The 22338-nt window shown below is 45.4% G+C and overlaps 1 protein-coding gene across 6 annotated transcripts in view; it reads right to left on the bottom strand.

The window, feature by feature from the left end:
* Nucleotides 1–19986, bottom strand: part of jmjd1cb (jumonji domain containing 1Cb) — a 181519-nt gene extending 161533 nt beyond the window's left edge. For all 6 annotated transcript variants that reach the window (XM_076297813.1, XM_076297815.1, XM_076297814.1 and 3 more), the window contains exon 1: nucleotides 19614–19986. In XM_076297813.1, coding sequence (XP_076153928.1) covers nucleotides 19614–19769 — 156 coding nt within the window. In that variant the 5' untranslated portion in view covers nucleotides 19770–19986. The remainder of the gene's footprint in view (nucleotides 1–19613) is intronic.
* Between the last annotated feature and the right edge of the window lie 2352 nt (nucleotides 19987–22338).

Raw genomic sequence — 22338 nt, 5'->3', positions numbered from 1 at the left:
TCTAATGCTAATCCTTACACACCAAAGGGTTTAGAACCTAGAGCGTTAGAACCCTGTCTTTTACTTTTACTGCAACCATCTTTAGGTTCCATGTTCTATGTTCCATGTGCTGTGTTCCATGTTCCATGTGCTGTGCTCTATGCAAACATGCCCTGAATTTACCTCTTCATGAATCCGACAAGAAGTTGCATTTTCAATGGCAGCTCTTCCGCCGCTGTAGTAAGCCCCCAAGCGGAATTTCTGTGTGTGTGTGTGTGTGTGTGTGTGTGTGTGTGTGTGTGTGTGTGTGTGTGTGTGTGTGTACGCCTTAACACATTTTTTGTGGAATGTACCCCGCGCGATTCCAAACCAACAAGAAAAGGTCTTTCTGTCCACCAACACTCCCGTACGTACGTGTGTGTGTGTGTGTGTGTGTGTGTGTGTGTGTGTGTGTGTGTGTGTGTGTGTGTGTGTGTGTGTGTGTGTGTGTGTGTGTGTGTGTGTGCGCGTGCATGCATGTGTCTCACCTCCCGCACCTCACTCCACTGTGTGTGTGTGCGTGTGTGCGTGTGTGCGTGTGTGTGTGTGTGTGTGTGTGTGTGCGCGCGCCTCCTCTCCCGCCCCCTGCTCCTCTGGGTCCACTGCGGTACACTCCAGGCCAGAGTGTTGCAACCCCCACAGCTATTCATTGACAATGTTTACAGTCGGTCAAGCTGTGAGAGGCGTTTACACAACACTCTGAACTCGGGTGAATTAGTAAACCTGTGCGGTGGGTCTACAGGGCAAGTCACTAAGGGTCAGAACGGTGATGTGAACTGGGTGCAAAAGCGATTGAGAATGTCTGGGTTAGATTAAAAAGGGAACAGCTCTGCAACAGCCAATGGAATTACAACAGAGTGCAACTAGTCTAGCCAATGAAATCAGGCCTACATCCGACCCTTGCATGCTTGTGAAGCAATTCATGGGTTTCATCAGGTCCCTTTCCCCAGGTGTATACAGTTTTAGTAAAGGAAAAACCAGCAAGGTCGGCGTCTGCGCCTACACTTTTGACCCGTGTATTGCTTGGTGCGTCCGCTCCCAAAAAGTAGTGATCACTTAAGGTAATGAAACAAGGAGGCGCACACAAGGCTTGTGTGGAAACATGTGTATTGTAGCCGAAAAGTTACAAAAGAAGTCAGAGGCTAAAACTGGAGCAACAGACGTTTCGGACCTAGTCCTTGTTTCATTACCTTAAGCGATCACAGGTGTATATACAATCAAGCACCTATATTATGAATGCAGACTGCATGGTGCTTTATAATTACACCTGTAGAAAGGGACCTGATGAAACCCATGAGGAGGATTAGCCTAGCACTTCGCAGGTTCCAATTTAAACTGCGGACGGAGGGTAAAGTCCAGCTGAAGCTAATTTAATAATGAGGCAAAATCTGTTTGCTAATTTAATACGATGAACAAGATCCTAATAGTGTTATTACTTATTACTTAATACTTATTAGTGTTATGTAAACTCAGCGGACTCGACTTCCTGAGAAAAGTGTGTTCATGAGATCAGAAATGTATTTGCTGATTTAACACGATGAACAAGACCCTAAGCTCAAACATTGGTGGGTCAGTTCAATACTCCATCCTCAAGCTTTAGCTCATTTCATTTTTAAGAAGGCATGTCACAAGACGCTGAAGACGGCATAGGCCGAAACGCGTCCGTCTTGTGACATGTCTTCTTAAAAATGAAAAGAGCTAAAGCCTTGAGAGTGCGTTCACTTATTGTTTCCTCCAGTGCTTCCTTTGTTTACGCACCCAAAACCCTCTTTTTTACGTCGAGTTGAGCGCACCTTTTTCTGGCCTGTCAGCTCAATACTCCCACATGCCGTTCATGCACAAGACACTTTGCTCATTGAGTGACTTTACTCTTCGCCAGTCATTTAAATTAGGGCCACACACACACACACACACACACACACACACACACACACACACACACACACACACACACACACACACACACACACACACACACACACACACACACACACACACACAGTCATCAACAGTGTCATCCTAAATCATAAAGGTTGTGCATGTTACGTGGTCTCTATGGTGAGGCATGGTAAGGTATGTGGACACAGTAATTTGAGATACACTTGAGGCAGACACTACAAGAATGAATTTCCTTGAATTTCCTTGAATTTCCCCTAGGGATCAATAAAGTATATCTATCTATCTATCTATCTATCTATCTATCTATCTATCTATCTATCTAGAACCCCAAGCATTTTTTGCTTTACCATGAGAAGAAAAGCATTGTCTCCGTACAGGGCTTACAGCACTGATCACTGCATACAATTTAGAGAAGAAAATATCTGCTTCTCACTCAGGGATGTGTTACTCACGAAAAGGGGGCAAATATGAGCCAAAGCATTTCAAAACGTTTAAAACTTTCGAAAATGATCTACACTTGTGTTCTGATGCCAAATGTCTATTGCAGCAGGGTAGTTCTGCCCTGCTCTCGATGAAAGACAGATGTCTTTCATGGCACACACACACACACACACACACACACACACACAGATGTCTCTCATTGCAGGCAACCGGCCAAAATAACAACAAACACAAGCAGTTCCACACAGAGCCATGGAAAGAACGCAGAGATTCTGTAAACCTTTAACCAGGGAATTCACGTGGGTCAGATCTTTGCTCTCCATCCAAGACTGACAGGTTACTGGAGGTCAATCATCAGCTGTGAAGATGCATATGATGGTTCTGATATTTGTGTTATGTTATATTATGTTTATGCATATGCATTTAGCTGCTGCTTTTAGCCATAGCGACTTACAGCAATACCAACTGCAGGAGCAAGGTGCCTTTTGCTGTCCATTGGTGCAGCAAAATGTTGAAGATTTCTCAACACTATTTGACAGAGGCGACGGGAGCAACGCAACGCAACACAACGGACCCACAATGCACTTCGGCAACAGATGACGTGAGCCCGTGTGGAGCGAACGAGACGCGTCTCCAGCACTGCACTCAGTGCACGCGTGAGAGCACCGATAGCCGCTACACTGTCACTCCTATGGTCTCTTTCTTTAACACCACACCTTTATGAAACTTTTCACACCATCTGGCTGGTGATATGAAGAAGAAACCACATGTAACGAATCCCCTTCGCCATTTACCAGGACACCCGAGTGCGATACTTGCTCTACGTGTAGGAACACACCCTGTCCAGTGGACAGATAAACTCAAAGCAAGGCAGGGTCACACACACACACACACACACACACTGGACAGATAAACTCAAAGCAAGGCAGGGTCACACACACACACACACAGCACTTGGACAGATAAACTCAAAGCAAGGCAGGGTCACACACACACAGTGGACACTGGACAGATAAACTCAAAGCAAGGCAGGGTCTCTCACACACGCTCACACCACGGGCCTATTGTTTGGGACGGATTACTGGATTACAACATGACTGCCAGCTGGTTTTGGGGATCCTTGTCGTGTGTGTGTGTGTGTGTGTGTGTGTGTGTGTGTGTGTGTGTGTGTGTGTGTGTGTGTCGGTAAGTCCTCAGTTAGGAACACACAGAACAGCCCCTCGCCACGTCGCAGCTCACCTGCCGGTTCTCAAACACCGATCTAAAGCTCTGCGTTCTGTAGACGTTCTAGAGATGCCGCCGGCGGTGTGGTTCCTGTTGCCGATTGATCTACAGACGTCTACCCATCACCCCCACAACACACGCACACACACACACACACACACACACACACGCATGCTGTAAAACGTTTGTGCAGCATTTTCTAACCTAAAACACACACGCACAAAAGGGGGGAAAAGAATCCAGCATTCCATTAACAGTGTGTCACATTCCATGAGGACATGGTCAGAAGCCACAGCGTGACTGCCCCTCGTTAACAAAGCCCGAAGGTATTTCCATCCAGCCTGGAGGTTTTTGGAGCTTACCCAGCAAGAGAGAGAGAGATGGGGGGAGGGAGGGAGGGGGGGGGGTCACAAACACAGCCAATGGACTGGGGGGTGGGATGGGGTGGTGATGGGTAGAACAGCAAGAAGTTTGGAGAGGAGTGGGAATTGGGAGCTGACTGGGATGGGTTTGGAGAGGAGTGGGAAGAGAGCAACAGCCAAACAGGTTCAGTTCAGTCCCATGCTGTGTGTGTGTGTGTGTGTTATGTGTGTGTGTGTGTGTGTTATGTGTGTGTTATGTGTGTGTGTGCGTGTATGTATGTGTGGATTGTGTGTGTGTGTGTGTGTGTGTGTGTGTGTGTGTGTGTTGGGGGGGGGGGGGGTTGCAGGGGAAGACCGTGGGCCCTCTGCCTCTCTCAGCAGTGGCTCAATCTGTCACTCCAGCTTTAAGAGATCTTGTGGAGATAATTACTGTGCTAAATGGGACAGAGACTCATGTGCTAACAGTAGGGGGACAGAACTCCGAGTCTGAGACAGACAGAGGATGCCACAGCGAGCACACACACACACTGTCTGGATACTGCAGAGTCTGGCTGATGTGAATAAGTATAAGTATATATACTCTTTTGATCCCGTGAGGGAAATTTGGTCTCTGCATTTATCCCAATCCGTGAATTAGTGAAACACACTCAGCACACAGTAAACACACAGTGAGGTGAAGCACACACTAATCCCGGCGCAGTGAGGGGTTAGGTGGCTTGCTCAAGGGCACTTCAGCCGTGGCCTACTGGTCGGCGTTCGAACCGGCCGGCTACAAGTCCGAAGCGCTAACCAGTAGGCCATTAGGGCTGCCCCTAATACAATGCAATACAAACGCTTGGGACGGAGGCTGCTGTACAGCAGAAAGGGCTCAGGAAGACCTTGTGTTAAGTATGTGCATACCTAACTGCGTATCTACTTACAGATCTAGATCTATTTAACATACAGGCTCTCTCAAAGACCAAAATATTTAAGGGCACTTGGACAGCATAGACCTCCGCTGAGGCAAAATGACAAATCTTTCACCAACAGGGATGAAAAATTGTTTGTGAATCTAGCCTAGCGATTCAATGGGCCCATTGAAAATCTGTAATCCCACTGTCAGACAGACAAATAAACATACAACAAGCAAACGAACAAACAAAGCACACAAAAGCACATTAAACCTACAACATACAACAACAAAAACAACATAATTAATTCGCTTTTGAACATTGTAACAGAAGATTCTGTTCTGCAACAATGTAAGGTTCTAAAAATTCCATGTTGAATTCAATGAATCCAGATATTCTTTAATAGTTCAATAGTTAAGAGTTCAATCAACTACAAGACACCTGTAAAAAGGGAACAAGGCAAAGGAGAAAAGAGAGGGGAAAAAAAATCTCTCATCCCTGAGGACCCTGGAGTCACATTTTGTTAAAGGAGCCAGCAGCCAGGAGAGCTAAATAAGATGTGGGAAGAGAGTGGGAGGAGAGGAGAGGAGGGGAGGGGAGGAGAGGAGAGGAGAGGGGAGGAGAGGAGGGGAGGGGAGGGGAGGGGAGGGGGTCCCAGGGGAGCTATGCATGCTCTGCCAAAAGGCTTCCAGAACTGGGGCCTACTGCCTCCATCTCTCCATCTCTCCCTCGCTCCTCTCCTTCCCTGGCCCCCAAGATGTCCAGTCTGCCCAGCCAACACAGCTTCCAATTACACAGAGTCCCACGCACGCAGAACCGGACAGGGGAACAGAGGACGCAGAACCGGACAGGGGAACAGAGGAAACGAAGGAAAGAAAAGGATGGGGGGGGTGGGGGGGGTTGGAATAGCTGTTTCTTTTCTCCTAAAATAACATGAGTGCTGGAAAGGAGTATTGGCTGTGCATGGGATCCTTTGCCTCCACCCCCACTGTAAGCTGCAGAGACAGACCCAGGCAAGGGGGGAAAGGGGTGGAGGTGGAAAAAAAATGGCATTTTCTCTGGGAAGCGAACACGCGGCAAAAAACACGGCTAACGAGAGCACGAGACTTTTTCGGCAGTGCCCCTTTGGCCGGTGGGCGGGAACTAGGTTCCAGGGATGAGGCCGACGGAGCACAAGGGATCCTTTCAGCGTGTCTCAGCCCACGCTTGGATGAAACCGCACTCTGACACTCGCTGGCCAAGCCCCCGGTTAAGAGAGGGAGGGAGAGAGAGAGAGAGAGAGAGAGAGAGAGAGAGAGAGAGAGCGAACGAGAGAGAGAGAAAGAAAGAGCGAGAGCGCGAGAGAGCAAGAGAGAGAGAGAGAAAGAGAAAGAAAAAGAGAGAGAGAGACCCAGGGGGATGCCAGACCAAGGCTGAGGACGCAGGGTATTGCGAAACCAAACAAAGTTCCAGATGAGCCAGGCAGGCTGACGGTGAGAGTGTCTGTCGGCCGGCCAACCGGCCTCTGAGACTACAGAGAGGGAGGGAGGGAGAGAGGGTGAAAAAAGAAAGGGAGATTTTTTTTTTTTTTTTTAAATCCCCCTCAGCCTCGATCCCAGTCCATCACCCCCTACCTTACAACTGCTGTTCCCACTGTCGAAACAGAAATGGCCAAACTGAATACATATGTAGGCTAGTGTGTTAGAAACACACACACAAGTTTTTTTTTGTTTTTTTTTTTAAAAATCAGAATATATTCCCCTACTCCTACCCTAAAACCAACAAGGACATGAAAGGGAATCAAATGCGGTGAAAGGCTGGGAGAGCAAGACCAGGACACGCTCACGATCTCCGCCTTGAAGAAGATGAATAGAGGGATCTCTGGCTGATAAAACGGAACACAATAAGGAGAGGAGCTCGCACCAGATTAGAGGAAGGGCGATGGGGATGGGGGAAGAGTCATTCAGAAAAGCCCAATAATCTGAGCTGATGTTTTAGACGATCGGTTAGGCTCATACGTCTTTTCTTCATGACCAAGTGACTCAAGTACACTCCCTTCAAAAGACTGAAATCCACCAATTCTTGCTCAACGGAAGAACATGGGGGATTTGAGAACATTAAACATTTAAAACCTCTGCATAACACAGTCTTCAGCATCTGAGTAAGGTCTTATTCTGGGAAGATGATGTGAATTTATTTTGCAGCCTAATCTCAAACTAAGCATGTGTTTCGGGTAAAGGGATGAAATCTTAACAAGTCTGATTCACTTTACTGCAATTTATTTTTAGATTTTACTACCATTTCCTTGGTTTCACAACTAAGGTCAACCTTGCAACACAACCACCAAGACCACATAAAAAACATATCCTGGGTAAGGCACATTTTTAATTCTCTATCCTATTTCCTCATTTACTACTGACAACAACAAAGACAATAATCAACCATTTACTCAATTAGCATGTTTTTTATTTATTTTTTTATCCAAAGCTAATGACGACATTTCCCCATAGGCATACAGGTGCTGCTTAGGCATCCTGTACACAAATCAAGCTTGGTGTACCATCTCACTATACCAAATCAAGCTTGGTGTTGCTAGCATCTCGCTATACCAATCAAGCTTGGTGTTGCTAGCATATCGCTATACCAATCAAGCTTGATGTTGCTAGCATCTCGCTATACCAATCAAGCTTGGTGTTGCTAGCATATCGCTATACCAATCAAGCTTGGTGTTGCTAGCATATCGCTTTAACAATTAAGGACTATAGGAATACCACTACTAACAATAACAATAACACATTTGCTTTTCAAGACACTCAAAGACACTTAGAATACTGCTGAAGACTCAAAGAACACTGATATTTGGTCAAGATGTCTGCACTGCCTAAGCCTAAAAATGCTGAATAAGCCTGTGGTAGATGTTCTGTTTAGGCTCCCGACTATTTTCCTCCTCAGGAAATATGAACCTGAGTCATCTGATTTACTGAACTAATTTAACGGCCGAGGAACGGGAGGACGCTGTGGCTCCGAGTGCACAACAAATATAAAACATTTTGCAATTTAGGGAAAAAAATACAGTATGCAGTAAATCTATATCAGATGTGCCTTGCTGTGTTTTGTTGGCTGTCCACAAGAACACTTGCAGCCTTTCACTCTGGCACTCGGGGAAGCTGGTCAAGGGAGAACCCCTGCCAACAATATGAAACAAAACACGTCTTATTGCCCAGAAAACAATGGAGCCCATTTTTCCGCTAGCTGCATTCCTTCCCTCCCCCCACCACCCCCCCCACCCCCGAAACAGAGGGCCCCGCCTTGCCCCAGAGCGCCACCTGCAGGATCTGGGATTCGAGTGACCATTAGGGAATTATGCATGCATCCCAGACACTTCCCCACACGTGTGTGTGTGTGTGTGTGTGTCCCGCAGAGACAATGTCGCGTCCCTTTTCTGCAGAGCCATCGCTCTCTTTTCTCTCTCTCTCTCTCTGTGTCCCAGAGACCTAGGGGAAAACACAGCATGCTCTGTCCTTTCTGTGCACTCATGTAACCCTCTAGATGGGACCGCTACCCATTGCACAGGCTCGTCAGGGACCTCTGGGCAAGCAAACACACACACACACACACACACACACACACACACACACACACACACACACACACACACACACACACACACACACACACACACACACACACACACACACACACACACACACACACACACACACACACACACACACACACACACACACACACACACACACACACACACACACACACACACTTGAGTGCATACAAAAACAGACTGGAATACACTCACAGATGAATGCTTACAAAACCGCACTCCCGCACATACACACACTGATGTCTATTGATGCATTCAGATGGTCGTACACGGACACACACACACACACACACACACACACACACACACACACACACACACACACACACGAGAGCAAACCTCTCTCACACTCACAAAACTTGAGAGCTGCTTGATTTGCCTGCTTGCTTCCTCCCTCGCTCATAGCGTCAGCTGCCAGGCCCCGCAAAAATGTCACGGCCATCAGCCAGTCCGTTCGATTCGCACGCCTCGTTTGCGGCCAATACTCCTCCTCGAAGCTCTAGCTCGGAATCTGGCAGCCTCGTTTTCCTTTTGCTACGAGCAGAGAAAGACGGAGAGGGACCTCTGTGGCTCCCAGGGAGTGACCACAGAGTTCTACGCTAGCCAGGAAGTACCAGGCAACGATATACAATATATATATATATTTATTTATTTTTGTAGCTGTTTTGTTTTGGGTTTTGGCCACGTCGTCCGCATTATGCGGGGGATGTCTTCTCAGACATGGTCGGGCTCCAACATCAACAACACAAACAAATGGTGGTGTGGAACTTGTGCCCGAGTAATCCCCGGAAATGACTCAATCGGACGGCGAGTTAAAAACACACGGGGGTGGTGTGTGTGTGTGTGTGTGTGTGTGTGTGTGTGTGTGTGAGGGGCAGTTTGGATTTACCCTGCAGTAAATGTTTACGTTTTGCTCGCTGCGAAGCAACTGCCACATGATTCAAATGTCCTGTGCAGGCAAAACCATAAAAGCCCGAATGAGGCGAGCCAAAAAGATGAGGCACTTTCTCAGTCACTAGCCCTCCCTTAAAACCCTAACAGTCAAACAACATATATGAGTCTGTGTATATGTATGTGTGTGTGTGTGTGTGTATGTGTATACAATATGCAAGGCAAGCATTCTTTAAGATCTGCACAATGGGGATTGCAAAAACAGGGCTAAAAATGGAGTAGAGTGGCCAATGCAATGTTCCATGGTTTGTTTCAAAGAGAAAGCCTAGAACCAACAACCCCAGCCCCCCCCACAATCCTCATACTTCCCTTGGGAATTCTTGGCTACCCCATTTATGTCAACCAGCCATTTTTCTACCACACCAAGATGATACATGTTCGTGTAAACTGACAAAATTAAGCAAGCAAGCAAGCACGCGCTGAGAAGGAGGAGGGGTGGACAAGCAAGAAATCGTCTGAGAGAGAGAAGAAAAAAAAACTCGCAAACTTTTTCCAAGGTTCCTAGAGTTAGTGTCCATTTGCTGAGCCTCGGCAATGTTTGCCTTCATGATATATCTCCCTTAAAAGTGTGAAATTCAACAAGCAGGAGCGACAGCAGCCTTGAAGCTAGGCCTCCCCCCCTGTCTGACGCAGCTTCCAGGCCATGCATGGAAACAGACTCACATATGGGGTCACTCTCACAGCACTCCATGAGCCAAACCAAAAAAAATATTTTGCCATGCAGTTAAGAATGACTGACTGAACGTGACCGCTTGACTTGCTTCACACTTGGTCTTTAATTAATGTGAACAAGATCTGTGTAGTAGCCCCTTAAGGTGTGCTTTTCTACGACTTTAACAAGAGGATCGGTACCGTCTAGTTTGAGTGGGACTGAAAGCCATCTATGCTTTATACTGAAGTAGATGTGATAATGGGCACCTGATATGGTATTATTTTGGACTGCATATTGTATTACAGTTTCATAGTGAGCCTGGTATTCTGACTGATTATAAATGTATGGTTGACCATTTAACATGATACAGTTTGTGAAAAAGCCTTCGCAAGACATTATAACAATGAAAATAGATATGCACAATTAACTAGTAGTTACATACAATAAATATCGATACTGATATACACGTACTGACATACATATTGATATAGCCTAGTTTATCATCAATAAATTAACAATCCCTACAGTCCCAAAACCTCAACATGAATAGGCCAACTATGGTAATATTTACCTTCCTTTGACAGAAACACACCAAATGTTTATTTCAGTAAGCATTTAGAACTTACTGTTTCTATGCTGCAGATAGAATTCTGCCTCTCCAATCACCGCACCCCCCCTCCACACACACACACACACACACACACACACACACACACACACACACACACACACACACACACACAAACAAAAGGGTAGAGGACAGGCATTTCGTTTAATGAAGGAACCTTTTCCTCTGCACCCACTTCCCCAGAAACATAAATCGTATCGCACGGTCACGCTCCCGAAGGGTCCCAAATGGAGCCCGTCTCACAGCCACAAAAAGCACAATGACATTTGCATGAATGAAATTTCACAAAATGGTTCATCGCGAGAAAGAGAGAGAGAGAGAGGAAACATCATCTCTATCTACTGTATGAAAATATCTGTGTGTGAGTACGAAGGGTCTGTTGCTGATTGAGAATCTTCCTCACGCCGGAGATTCTCTCTTTTCTTCTTCCTCCTTCTCCTCCTCTTCCTCTGTGGACATAACAAGGAAAAAGCTGTCTGGCCCGCAGATCACGCTGCGTCCTGGCAGCGCCTCAAACATCTGCTAAAGGTCAAATTTCCCTTGTGTGGAACCAATCAATGGCGCTCACAGAACACTCCCCAGTACCGCAAGAACTTTCAAACAAAGAATACTGTTTCACACGAGAGAAGGAACCTTGCCCTATATCTAAAGGACACTCGTGTTACATAGTCCCACACACACAAACACCACTACACACACATACACACCACTACACACACACACACAACTACTACAACTCCCACCCCACAGGCTAGATAACCCTCAAGGCAAGGTAGGGGTAAAGAAAGGCTTAAAAAGAGAGAAATGTCTCAATCTTCTTAACGGCCATCCTAATCTGCATGCCGATTTCTAGCCTATATAATGTGTCCCACTGTGTGAGGCTATTCTAATGTTTTGCTGTCAAAGGGGGGCTCTCAAGCGGACATGTCGTCCGTGACCATCTGACATTTAAAAGGCCCTGAGAAATTGTGGTTTGCGAGTCTAAGCTACCATTTTCAATTTGAATGAATCAATTATTGCCAAAGCAAACCTCAAGACAGGCTGAGGAATTTCTACAAAATCAATAGATGTTAAACCGAAATCAGACTACTGTAGCAAGAAAAAGTCTAAGCGTGGTGGTGATTATTGTCTGTCAAAACAAGCCAAACAACACTCCACAAAGCATAACAATTTATTGATATCTTCACCATGATAAGTGGCTTTAATCGAGACCAAAAAAAATTCATAACATTGCATTGTTCACTGGGGCAAACAGTAACGTAGCAGCTGTCAGACGGAGCATTGGGAGCTCCATCGAGGCCTTCGCCAGCGTCTCAGCATTGTTCCTGGACGAGCCTCGCCAGTGGAAAGCGGCGTGGAATTTTCCTCTGAGGTTTCGCTGGTGCAGACAGCAGAGCCACATGGCGTTTAAACCCATCGAGACGACCAGATCTGCTTCTGTGCGAGTTCAATATACAGGCTGTCTCTCCATCTATACCTCTCCCTCTCTCGCTCTCTCCCTCTCTCGCTCTCTCGCTCTCTCGCTCTCTCGCTCTCTCGCTCTCTCGCTCTCTCGCTCTCTCGCTCTCTCGCTCTCTCGCTCTCTCTGTCTCTCTGTCTCTCTGTCTCTCTGTCTCTCTGTCTCTCTGCCTATTGTGCCCAGTTACAAACCCCAAGCCTGTTCCTAAATATTCACACGTGTCCCATCGGGCTGTCTTCGCAAGGTGTGTGTGTGTGTGTGTGTGTGTGTGTGTGTGTGTGTGTGTGTGTGTGTGCGCGTCTGCATATCATGCTGACACAAAGCCTTCTTCGGGCTCGTGGGTGTCTCTTTCACAGCCCCAGGCACAACAAAATAAACGCAACCGCTCAACAGCCTCTTTCAGATCTTGCCAAACTGCTGTTGCGGCATCATGACAACAGGTCGGGGAAGCAGAGAGGGGGTGGGGGGGGGGGGGTTGGGGGCAAGAGAAAGAGAGCGGGAGAGACAAAAACAGCCCTGATGATGATGATGATCATTTGTTTTCCAGATGTTGCCCCCACCCCCCCCACCCCCTTTTTCTTCTCCGTGGTGCGGCCTACCTAATCGGCTTCCCTCGCACTGCAGTGCTTGCAACGTTTGAAATAACAAGTGGGAAGAACCTTACCGCCAGTCCACAACCAAACATCGAGAAACCAGCATATGTCAAGTTGAGCAATATAGCCAACGTCTCCAGCAAAATAGTCACACTCACACACACATAAGGAAAAAAAGGTTTCTGTGTATGTGTGTGTGTGTGTCTGTGTGTGTGTGTAATTGTGCAATACCCACTGTGACAGCTTAAACAGGAAGCTTCTTCACAAATCCGCTGGAAGATAATATTGCTCAAAAAGGTCTTCCCTGCCAAAGGCGCTTTTTTCCCCCCCTTGATTTGGCTTAGCTGCACCCGTAGCCCAGGCTAGCTTTATGAGGTAACAGGAGTTAACTTGTTTAGGACGGAATTTAATTACAACTGCATTCCTGCAGCCCCATCAAATACCAGCACTGCTGGTGCTGGGCGAGGTGCGCAATTTTTATTTTTCTCTTTTTTTTTAATCTATTTTATTTTTTTGCAAGGCCACCGCCAAAACATTTTGAGTGGAGCCTTTGGCGTAACAGTCCATTTATTTGATTTGTGAAAGTATGCACTGGCTAAAAAAGAAAAAAAAGGTTGGTTGGGGGGGGGGGGGGGGAGGGGGTGTACAGTACAGTCTAAACGAAGGACATCTGGCTTCACTTAGGGCCGTGTTCAACAAAAGCTCTGCTGGATCAGTGTATGCAGGAGATAGGGCTAGGGGTCTGGCCTGGCTCAAATGTCCAATCCACCTCCAGAGAGAATGACTAATGCTATTTGTGTTTTATGGCTGACCATTTGCTGTCTTGGGCTTAGAGAACAGGGGCGTAGAGAGAGACAGAGAGAGAGAGAGAGAGAGAGAGAGAAAGAAAAAGAAGAACCCTTGCCACAAGACAGAAGACCAATATAACCAAAGTGACCAGTGTTGGTAAAGATGAAAACAATTAGAGACAAAAAAAAAAAAAAGACTCTGTGGCGGAGGGTTGAAAAGGAATCGTTTCCTCTTTGGTAGAACAATGCACAAGCAGCAGCCTGGGAAACACGCTCTGCCTTCAGAAACAGCTCTGCCTACACGCAGAGGTCCCTACTATGATGCGAAATACAGGCACGTTTCCACAAACGTCTCTTTTTCATGTGGCTTTAAGAAAAGGAGTGAGGTCAACTTGTGACAGGAAAAAAAAAAAAAACAACGACGACGACCAAGATCAAAACAAAATGAAGCAGTCAGCGTGTTTCATTTTTATTCGAGTCGACGCTCTCCTCTGATCCTGCCAACCTACAAACACAACGCGCAGCAGCAGCAGGCTCTCCTATATTCTTTTTGTGTGTGTGTGTGTGTGTGTGTGTGTATATATGTGTGTGTGTGTGTGTGTGTGTGTGTGTGTCCCCTTATGAAAACAAAGCGCCACGACAACCCACGGTATCACATCTGGTGACCCAGCCGTGTGCAGCAGAGACAATGTGCTCAGTTTCATTCTCTGGGAGGGTCGGGAGCAGCACAATGGGCAGAGGCATTTACAATGGGCCCAATAATAGGATCTCCCCTCCCTCTCCTGCACGGTCCTGAAAGCATTAAGAGCAGAGGGCTGCTCGAGCTGTCAGTCAGGGAGCTAAGCTGCTGTTGCTATGGGATGCCGTCCAGCCATTGGTGAAAGAGACACACACTCTCTCTCTCTCTCTCTCTCTCTCTCTCTCTCACTCTTTTTCTCTTTCATTCTTTCTTTCTTTCCTTCCTTCTCTCCCTCCCTGTCTTTCCACGATCCTTCATTTTCACTCTGTCTGTCTATCTGTCGGTCTTTACTTCTCTGTCTCTTTCTTTCTTTCTTTCTTTCCTTCAGTCTCTCTCTCTCTCTCTCTCCCCCCCGTCTATCTCTCATTACTCCACAGGTCGGCTAGATCCTCACTCCTAACAGGACGGCTCACCTCACCCCTCGCTGAGCCACACGAGTCGGGTGACAAACAGGGCAGCTCGTGTTGCAGCTGCTTAATTACGCATACTACTGGAGAGAGCCTGCTGGACTAGAGGTGGACTACTCTTACAGGTGTTAGGCTCCATGGCAGCCCAGCTAGCTTAGCTGTGCTTGTGGAACGTTGATAAACCTCACTCACACTAGCTTGGGCTATTGGCTCTTGGGCTAACTGTCAGCATGCTCGCCTCCCAATCCGAGGTGCTGCTGTTCGCGGGTTCGAGTCCGGGTGTGTGCAGGGCTGAATTGCGCAGGTTTAACACAACGCAGGTTACACCTGTCCATATGCTGCCATTAGCCTTTACTTTCAATCAATATTAGATATGTCATTTAAATTGTATTAGGGCTAAAACAATTAATCGATTTTGGCAATTTTTGTAATTTTTTAAGGAAAACACCTCAAAATTTGCTGATAGTAGCTTCTTGAACTTGAATATTTTCTGGTTTCTTTAGTCCTCTATGACAGTAAACTAAATATGTTTGACAAATCAAGGCATTTGAGGGCAAAACCTTAGGTTTTGGGAAACACTGACTGACATTTTCACCACTGTATCAATTAAACAACTAATCGATTAATCGTCAGGAAAATAACCATTAGTTGTAGCCCTGGACTGCATCAAAACCAATACAGCCATAATAAACTCGGGCAGAGCACAACCTTGTCATCAAATATCAAGTAATGACATGGGACGATTATCAAGTAATGACAGGGTAGGCTATCTACTGACGTACACCAGACTCTTAGAGGAGGGAAACATGTTTTATACGCACTGACAAGAGGGAGTGATATGTGAATGGTGTAACTAAGAGTGCAATTCCAACAATAAACATTTCGAAAACAAAACCAGGGCCTAGAGAGAGAGAGCGAGCGCGAGAGAGTGAGAGAGAAAGATGCTTCCATAATAACTACTTCACTGCAATACTATTGTTCGACGGTGCCAGATGGACTAATGCTTCCTCCATAAACATGTGCCTGGCGTCTGCCTGTTTAGAGAGGGGTGGGGGAGATGGGGGGGGGGGGGGGGGTAAAAAAAAAAAACAAGACCCATGTTTCCAGCAGTGAGTAAGGACAGGAAATGGGTCACTCCAGGTTAGAGAGGCTCAATTCTGGGAAGGCTGCCGATCTCTGCCTGGTTGTTGACCCATGAACTAGACATGGACCTATGCTAGGAGTTGAAGCTGCACAACAGAGTCCTTCAAAGACAGAGAGAAAGAGAAAGAGAGAATCCCACACTCATAAACATGGACACAAGGTTGATTATTAGGTTGACTGAAACCATGACGACTGCACGTGATCCATCCCCTCGCTCACTTGATGTTTCAGCAGGGGAGTTTTGAACATTCTAACAGAAGATTCTGTTCCGCAACAATGTAAGGTTCTAAAATTCCATGTTGAATTCAATGAACCCAGATATTCTTTATAACAGTCAATTTTCAACATTCCCGTCATACCAGCTTAGGGGTTAAGCGCTTCCTTGGGCTATGGCACACGTTACTTTCATCTCAGATTACGAAACAGTGTCTTCTTTTGAGTCTGTTACTTACAAAACAAAGATTTGACGCATCAATCTGTCAATCTATCAACCGAAATGTGAGCTACTGCCATTTCAAGAAAGATAACGTTGACTAATAATATAATTTGGTGATCAGTTACACACATACATACGTGCACACACAGACACAGACATTCATACAAGACTCACACACACCAACACACACTTGCACATAGAATCCGACACACACACAAACCAATAACTGACTACATTGCAGAGCTGAGGGTTCACAACACACACAAACAGCGAAATCCATTAGGGAGCTGGAGGTCCAGGAGATCGGATGAGCCAGCCACCCACTGCTGCAGCTCCAAGCCCACCGGTGGAGTGGGGGGAGCCAAGCCGCCTCGTCAGGTCAGCTCTCTCTCTCTCTCTCTCTCTCCTAATTAAAGAGCGTGGCCAGCCAAGCAAAAGAGAGGCCTGCGCTGGGACACAGGACAGGGCCCAGTTTTTATATTCTTCATCTTCACAGACAAAAATAAATAAAAAAAAAAAGAGCAGGACGACGCATGACTGACATGTACAGTACCCTTTACGCCAAGACACACACATATATACACACACACACATCACACACACTGCCAGACACATATATACTCTCACACACACACACACACACATCACACACACACACACACTGTCAAACTCCCTTAAGCACAAACTGCTACAATTCTCCCTGCTAAGGAGATGACGGATGGCAGAATGAACGGGCAGCTCAGCCTCAGACGGAAGAGATGCACCGAGTCCAACTGTGTTTTTGTATTTAGGTCAAGGCTTTCTTCCCACCATCATTTCAGACTTTCAAAGACAAAAACTACGGGGGCCATGCCAAGAGATAAATCCGTAATAGCACGCCAACGCCCTTTATCTGGCAGCGGCGAGTGGCACAAGTCACAACCGATTGGTGCAATTACGTAAACAAATGCGTGGCGTCTGGGGTCGCCTGGACAGGCTGCAGTGTGTGCATACACTAACACTAGACCCATTTGTCAGCGCTGTCTCAGCCTCACACTCACACAGCAGTCTATGGGAAAGTGGTGCCCTGAACTAATTACAGCTGCATACTGTATAAGTCGGCCTCTTGAAAAGGAACAAAGAGAAATCTCCAAGTGCCTGGCAGTTATGGGGGTTGATGGTATAGCGGTGGTGTGTGTGTGTGTGTGTGTGTGTGTGTGTCGAGGGGTGGGGGTGTAGTAGGATCATGAACATAGCTGCCTTTATGGTGTAATGCCGCTGCGGCAGAGGGGGGGGGTGCGAGCTGGAATGACCACCGGAGTCTCACGTTTCAGGCCTGTTTTCTTAAGCCACAAATCACATAGCTCATTCTCAGTCCTTCACAGCCGAAGCCCGGTTCTACTTTTTCAGATTGCTATAAATACTGTGTCTGTTGGAGGCACCGACACTAGCTATTTTCCCCCATTTTACACATGTGTAATGTTACGGGGGTCGTGACAGTGCATTTGTGTTATAATACAGGTCTAAACCATGCACTGAATAGATTTAGAGTAGGACTACCATGTTGTAATACAGTCCAGATAAAGAAAAATAGATCAAGAAGCTCAACAGATTCTACAATCCTATTCTTTCACTTTAATGTGGGTGACCCAAAAGCACTTACCATACCTTATCATGAATGAGTACAAGGTAAACAAATGTTTCTTTCAGAGCGTTTGTTTCAAGTCAAAGTGGATAACTGGTGTCACATAATGTGCTTAACATTCCCCCTTACATAATGCCATTGCCATTCATGTTGTTGAACCCGACTCAGGTCCATTCTTGTTGTGAGCAAACACTACTGTCTGCAATCACGGCTTACAGTTTTACAGATTCGAAAAGCTGAACAACGGGGCAGATTATTTACAGTGGAAAATCCTTCCCAAGCCCAGTTTGTGCTGATTAGCAGCAACCCTACAGTTGGCGACCTCAGGCCACATCCAGGAAAGCAAACTCGCGCCACACTGTACACACACATCAACTGTATGGAGACAATGGCACGAGCTACTCCAATGAATGGCGCCCGATGGTGTTGTTTTTTCTTCTTTTTTTTTAAGCGCTGATTTTTTTTTCTTTCCCTGCTGAAGCCCAAGAAGAGAGTATAGGCAAGGCTACGGCTCCAGTCTGTGGAGGAATTCGAAAATGTTCTATGACAGACCTAACGCTGAGATTATTGCTCTAAACTAAAATGTACAGAGTAATTAGCATGGTATTGATGGCACTAAGCTACACGATTACAAATAGTATGTTGTGTGTGGCCTACAAATTATTTTACAATGAATGTCGCTCGAATTCTCACAAGAAACAATGCAGCGTTCCACACACTATCAAGAAATTATTCAATGACTAGGCCTAGGCTATGTGGTACCATGCCTCAGTTCAAATTAAGCTAAATTATCAATGGACGCCTGTCACAACGTAATTTTGTCGCAATGACATTTTAATCATTGGTAATTAGATTCCGTTCATTGAATAGCTTAGTGTAACAGAGCCTAACCTACTACAATGGTATAATAGGAAATTAATATATTTAAGAAACACTGCAATTAAACATAGCTTCCACACCAAGAAAGCCAGTCGAATGCCCTTACAAAATGTAAAGCCTAGGGCAGACCTTTTATGATGTAGCCCATTTTACAACACGGTGACAATGTAATTTATAGATTCCATGTTATCAAATAACATGCTGTCGTTGCCAACTACCTTAATTATTTACCTCATCGGCTACTCGTTAGAGAAAATGCTGCAGTTAACTTTTAGAACATGGCCTAACAAATTACACTGCTATTGATATTGCCACACAGAAAAAAATACTGTTGCAACTTCGTCTTTACCCTTTGCACTGCAGACGACATATAGCTTACACATTTATACAGTGGCGAGTTGGCACCAAGTAAGTTCGTGTCAAATGAACGCTTCCACACCACATCGAGTTTTGAGCATTTTTTCCAGCAGACACTGAATTCCAACCCTCTCCGAACCAACACAGTGTAATGATAGACTACGTTTAGGTTCTGTATTTAGAGCGTCAACATCATTCATGTTCCGTCGAGCTCCAGCATTTCACCGAATATCTAAGCCATGTTACGAGCATTAAAATTGCCAGCTGGCAATACATACAACAGGGTAGCATGCCGATTGTTGGCTAGTACAGTCAATGCCCGATAATGCTCGCTTGCTCACTTGGAATTGCCAACAACCCAACTTACTAGCTCGTAGCACGCGAGCTGCCATTTTCCATACAAAATGCCTCCGGAATGTCTTGCGAGCGACCAGTGTAGATATGTCGAACTGAGATATTTCTGCTGCCATAGCAAACTGGATTAGTAATTTGTCGAACCGTACAAAACACGGTCACGTCTCTTACCGTCAACTCTGCATTGTCACTGTCGCGGTGAGATACTGCACGGATGACCCCGGCTCGCCATCCCCAGCGTCCAATCTCCCCGAGCTCAAGCGGCTCCTCGCCGCTGACACACAGGAACCGCTTCCCAACCAGCTCCGGCCGCGCTTCCACCGCCATGGCCTTTCACAGAGAGTGAAAAAACCCTCGAAAACTTCAGCACCGATTTTCTATCGATTGGACATTTACTACATGAAACTGTGAATAGGAACAAAAGAAAGAAACAAACAAAAATGACTGGAATATCTTCTTAAACGTGTCGAGCTCAACCCGGGGGATTTAAATTTCTTGCAATCTCCACCCGCAAATAGTCACTCTTTTGCTCCGCAAAACTGAACACTGGTCTACATCACTGCAACGTAAAACTGGTATCCCTCCGCCCATGCACACAACCGTCCAAACCGCAGCGAGCAGACTGCTACGTCCGCCAGACAGATTCATTCTCGCTGGAAGACGGCTATGCTTTCCCACTGTCACTGGACTGTCAAAAATAGTGCTGTTGTTGTTGCAATTTTCTTGAACGAGGATAACAGCTGAATGAAAAATGTATTGTGACAACAAAGAGTAATTGACTCTGGTGCTTTTCAAAAATAATCGATGAATAGATATGTTCATAAAGATATAATCAGGAATAGAAATTGACAATTTATGTTTATAAGCTAAATGTCTGTAAACATAAAATAATAGACATTTTGACATTATTATTGAGAATACCCTGTATTTTGATATTGTCATAAAAAGTGAACACATTTACAAATGGAAAGCTATACTATTTGTGAAGCCATTCAATACTTATGTATTGTACATCATTTTAACCATTTTGTCTTAAAATCCTCAAAGACACGTACTCAGTAACCTTTATCGGTCTACCCTTGTACTGTTCGGCTGTCAGAGAATCAATTACGCTTTGTGTCCAATTGTCTTCAATTCTGCACTATTTTATTCCCACCCCTAGATAGAGCACTGATGAGAGGAGAAAGAAGGTGCAAGGGAAAAAGGAGAGAAAAAGAGGGGAACAGAGAGGAAGAGAGAGAGAGATGGGGGTGGATTGTAGGCGGTAATCAGCCATGTGTCACCTTTGGGGTCAAAGTGGTAGATGGAGAAAGATATGCCTCCGCGGACAGAATCACAAATCACAGTGCTTCAGAGATGCTCATGAAGATGGGCTTGTGTGCCAAAGACCCTCACACTATACAGCCCTTTCTAGGAATAGCGGCACGCTTCACGGCCATTATTGGAACAGAGCGAACCTGTGTCACCAGTCACCAGCTTCTTGAGCTGCACTGAATGCATGGTCTGAATGAATCAAAGTCTCATGAGGTGCAGGAGTGTATTGTAAATAGAGGTCAACAGAGTTCCTATAGCTACCTAATGAATCACACATCTCTGAAATGGATTTTTATTTATTTATTTATTTTCATTATTCAGATGTGAGACTTCATATGAGCTCATTTAATTTTCTGCAAAAAAAAACAGTACATTGCACACAGGACTGTATGTGTGGCTGAAATGATTCACAATATTGCATATTGCGTACTTTATTTTAAAGAGGTATCATTTAGTCATTATATAATGTGAACTAATTGTAATTACTTTCCCTCTGTTCCAAAAGACATTAGTGCACCTTAACTTGTAATTATGAAACAATGTGTGAATGAGATTGTTCCCACGAGCTGTGCTACATGCACCAGCATGTCTTCACACTTACTAGACGCCCCTTTGGCACAGTAAAGATGGCTGCGGTTAGCCATGGACAGGGCAGTGAGTAGCTATTAGTGAGAGGGGTCAACAAAGATACTTTTCACCTGTCATGTGATCTGGTAGAGGAGTCTCTATTTTGATATGACACATTTGACGGTTCCCTCAGTCCACAAAATGAAATAAGATCTTGTTCTCAGGTGTGGTGGTGGTGGACATAGCCATATGAAATGCCACGGCTGATGTTATGCGATATAAACATCTTGAAATGTCATTGTGTGTGAAAATGTATATGCACCCATTAGGAATGCCATTATATGCTATAGGTTGTCATGCTTTTCTTTTTATTTCCTCACAGGATATTTCTGTGTTCAGAAATCAGGGAGAGACATGAAACCACAGACCGCTTATCACAAGTGTGCCTATATAAAACAGGTCCCCTCCATGTTAATTCTTTGGTTATTCGGTGAACACAAAAAATGATTAAAGTCTACTCCATTTTATTGAGCTTCCTCACAGTTGCCTGAGTTCAAATCTGGATTAGGTCATGTGAAATTGGATGGTGTGGCCTTGATCCCCTGTGGAGCGGGCACTAATCCCCCGGTAGGGCAATCCTCACACTCTGCGCTTGTTCAAACAATGCTCCCACAGGCAAAAAAAAAACCCAACGGACAACAGTGCATGTGTTAGTGTACAGTGGAATGCTGTGTGTCCATTTCATCACCGATGAATCCAATTGCAGTGGACAAACTATATAAAAAAAAAACATTTTAAGTCTTTTGTACCTCTATATTTGTTTTTGTTCCATATGACAAGCATCATTTTATTGAGAAATATGCATTACGTTGCTTGATTTTGTAGGCCTGCATTGTAAAAATGGACATATCTGTCTACATGGATGTTTCTTTGATCTAAAACACTGGAATACACAAATGTCAATGGCTAGCCTACGTGTGATTATTATTTCTGTTAAGAGATTTCAGTCACACAG

This window comes from Alosa pseudoharengus, unplaced genomic scaffold (assembly GCF_046254945.1).
Source record: "Alosa pseudoharengus isolate Yale_2024_CS ecotype anadromous, Long Island Sound unplaced genomic scaffold, YU_APseudo_1.1 YU_APseudo_1.1_scf_21, whole genome shotgun sequence".
Classification (NCBI taxonomy): domain Eukaryota; kingdom Metazoa; phylum Chordata; class Actinopteri; order Clupeiformes; family Clupeidae; genus Alosa; species Alosa pseudoharengus.
The sequence above is the reverse complement of the archived record's forward strand: the minus strand, read 5'-3'. Positions and strand labels throughout refer to the sequence as shown.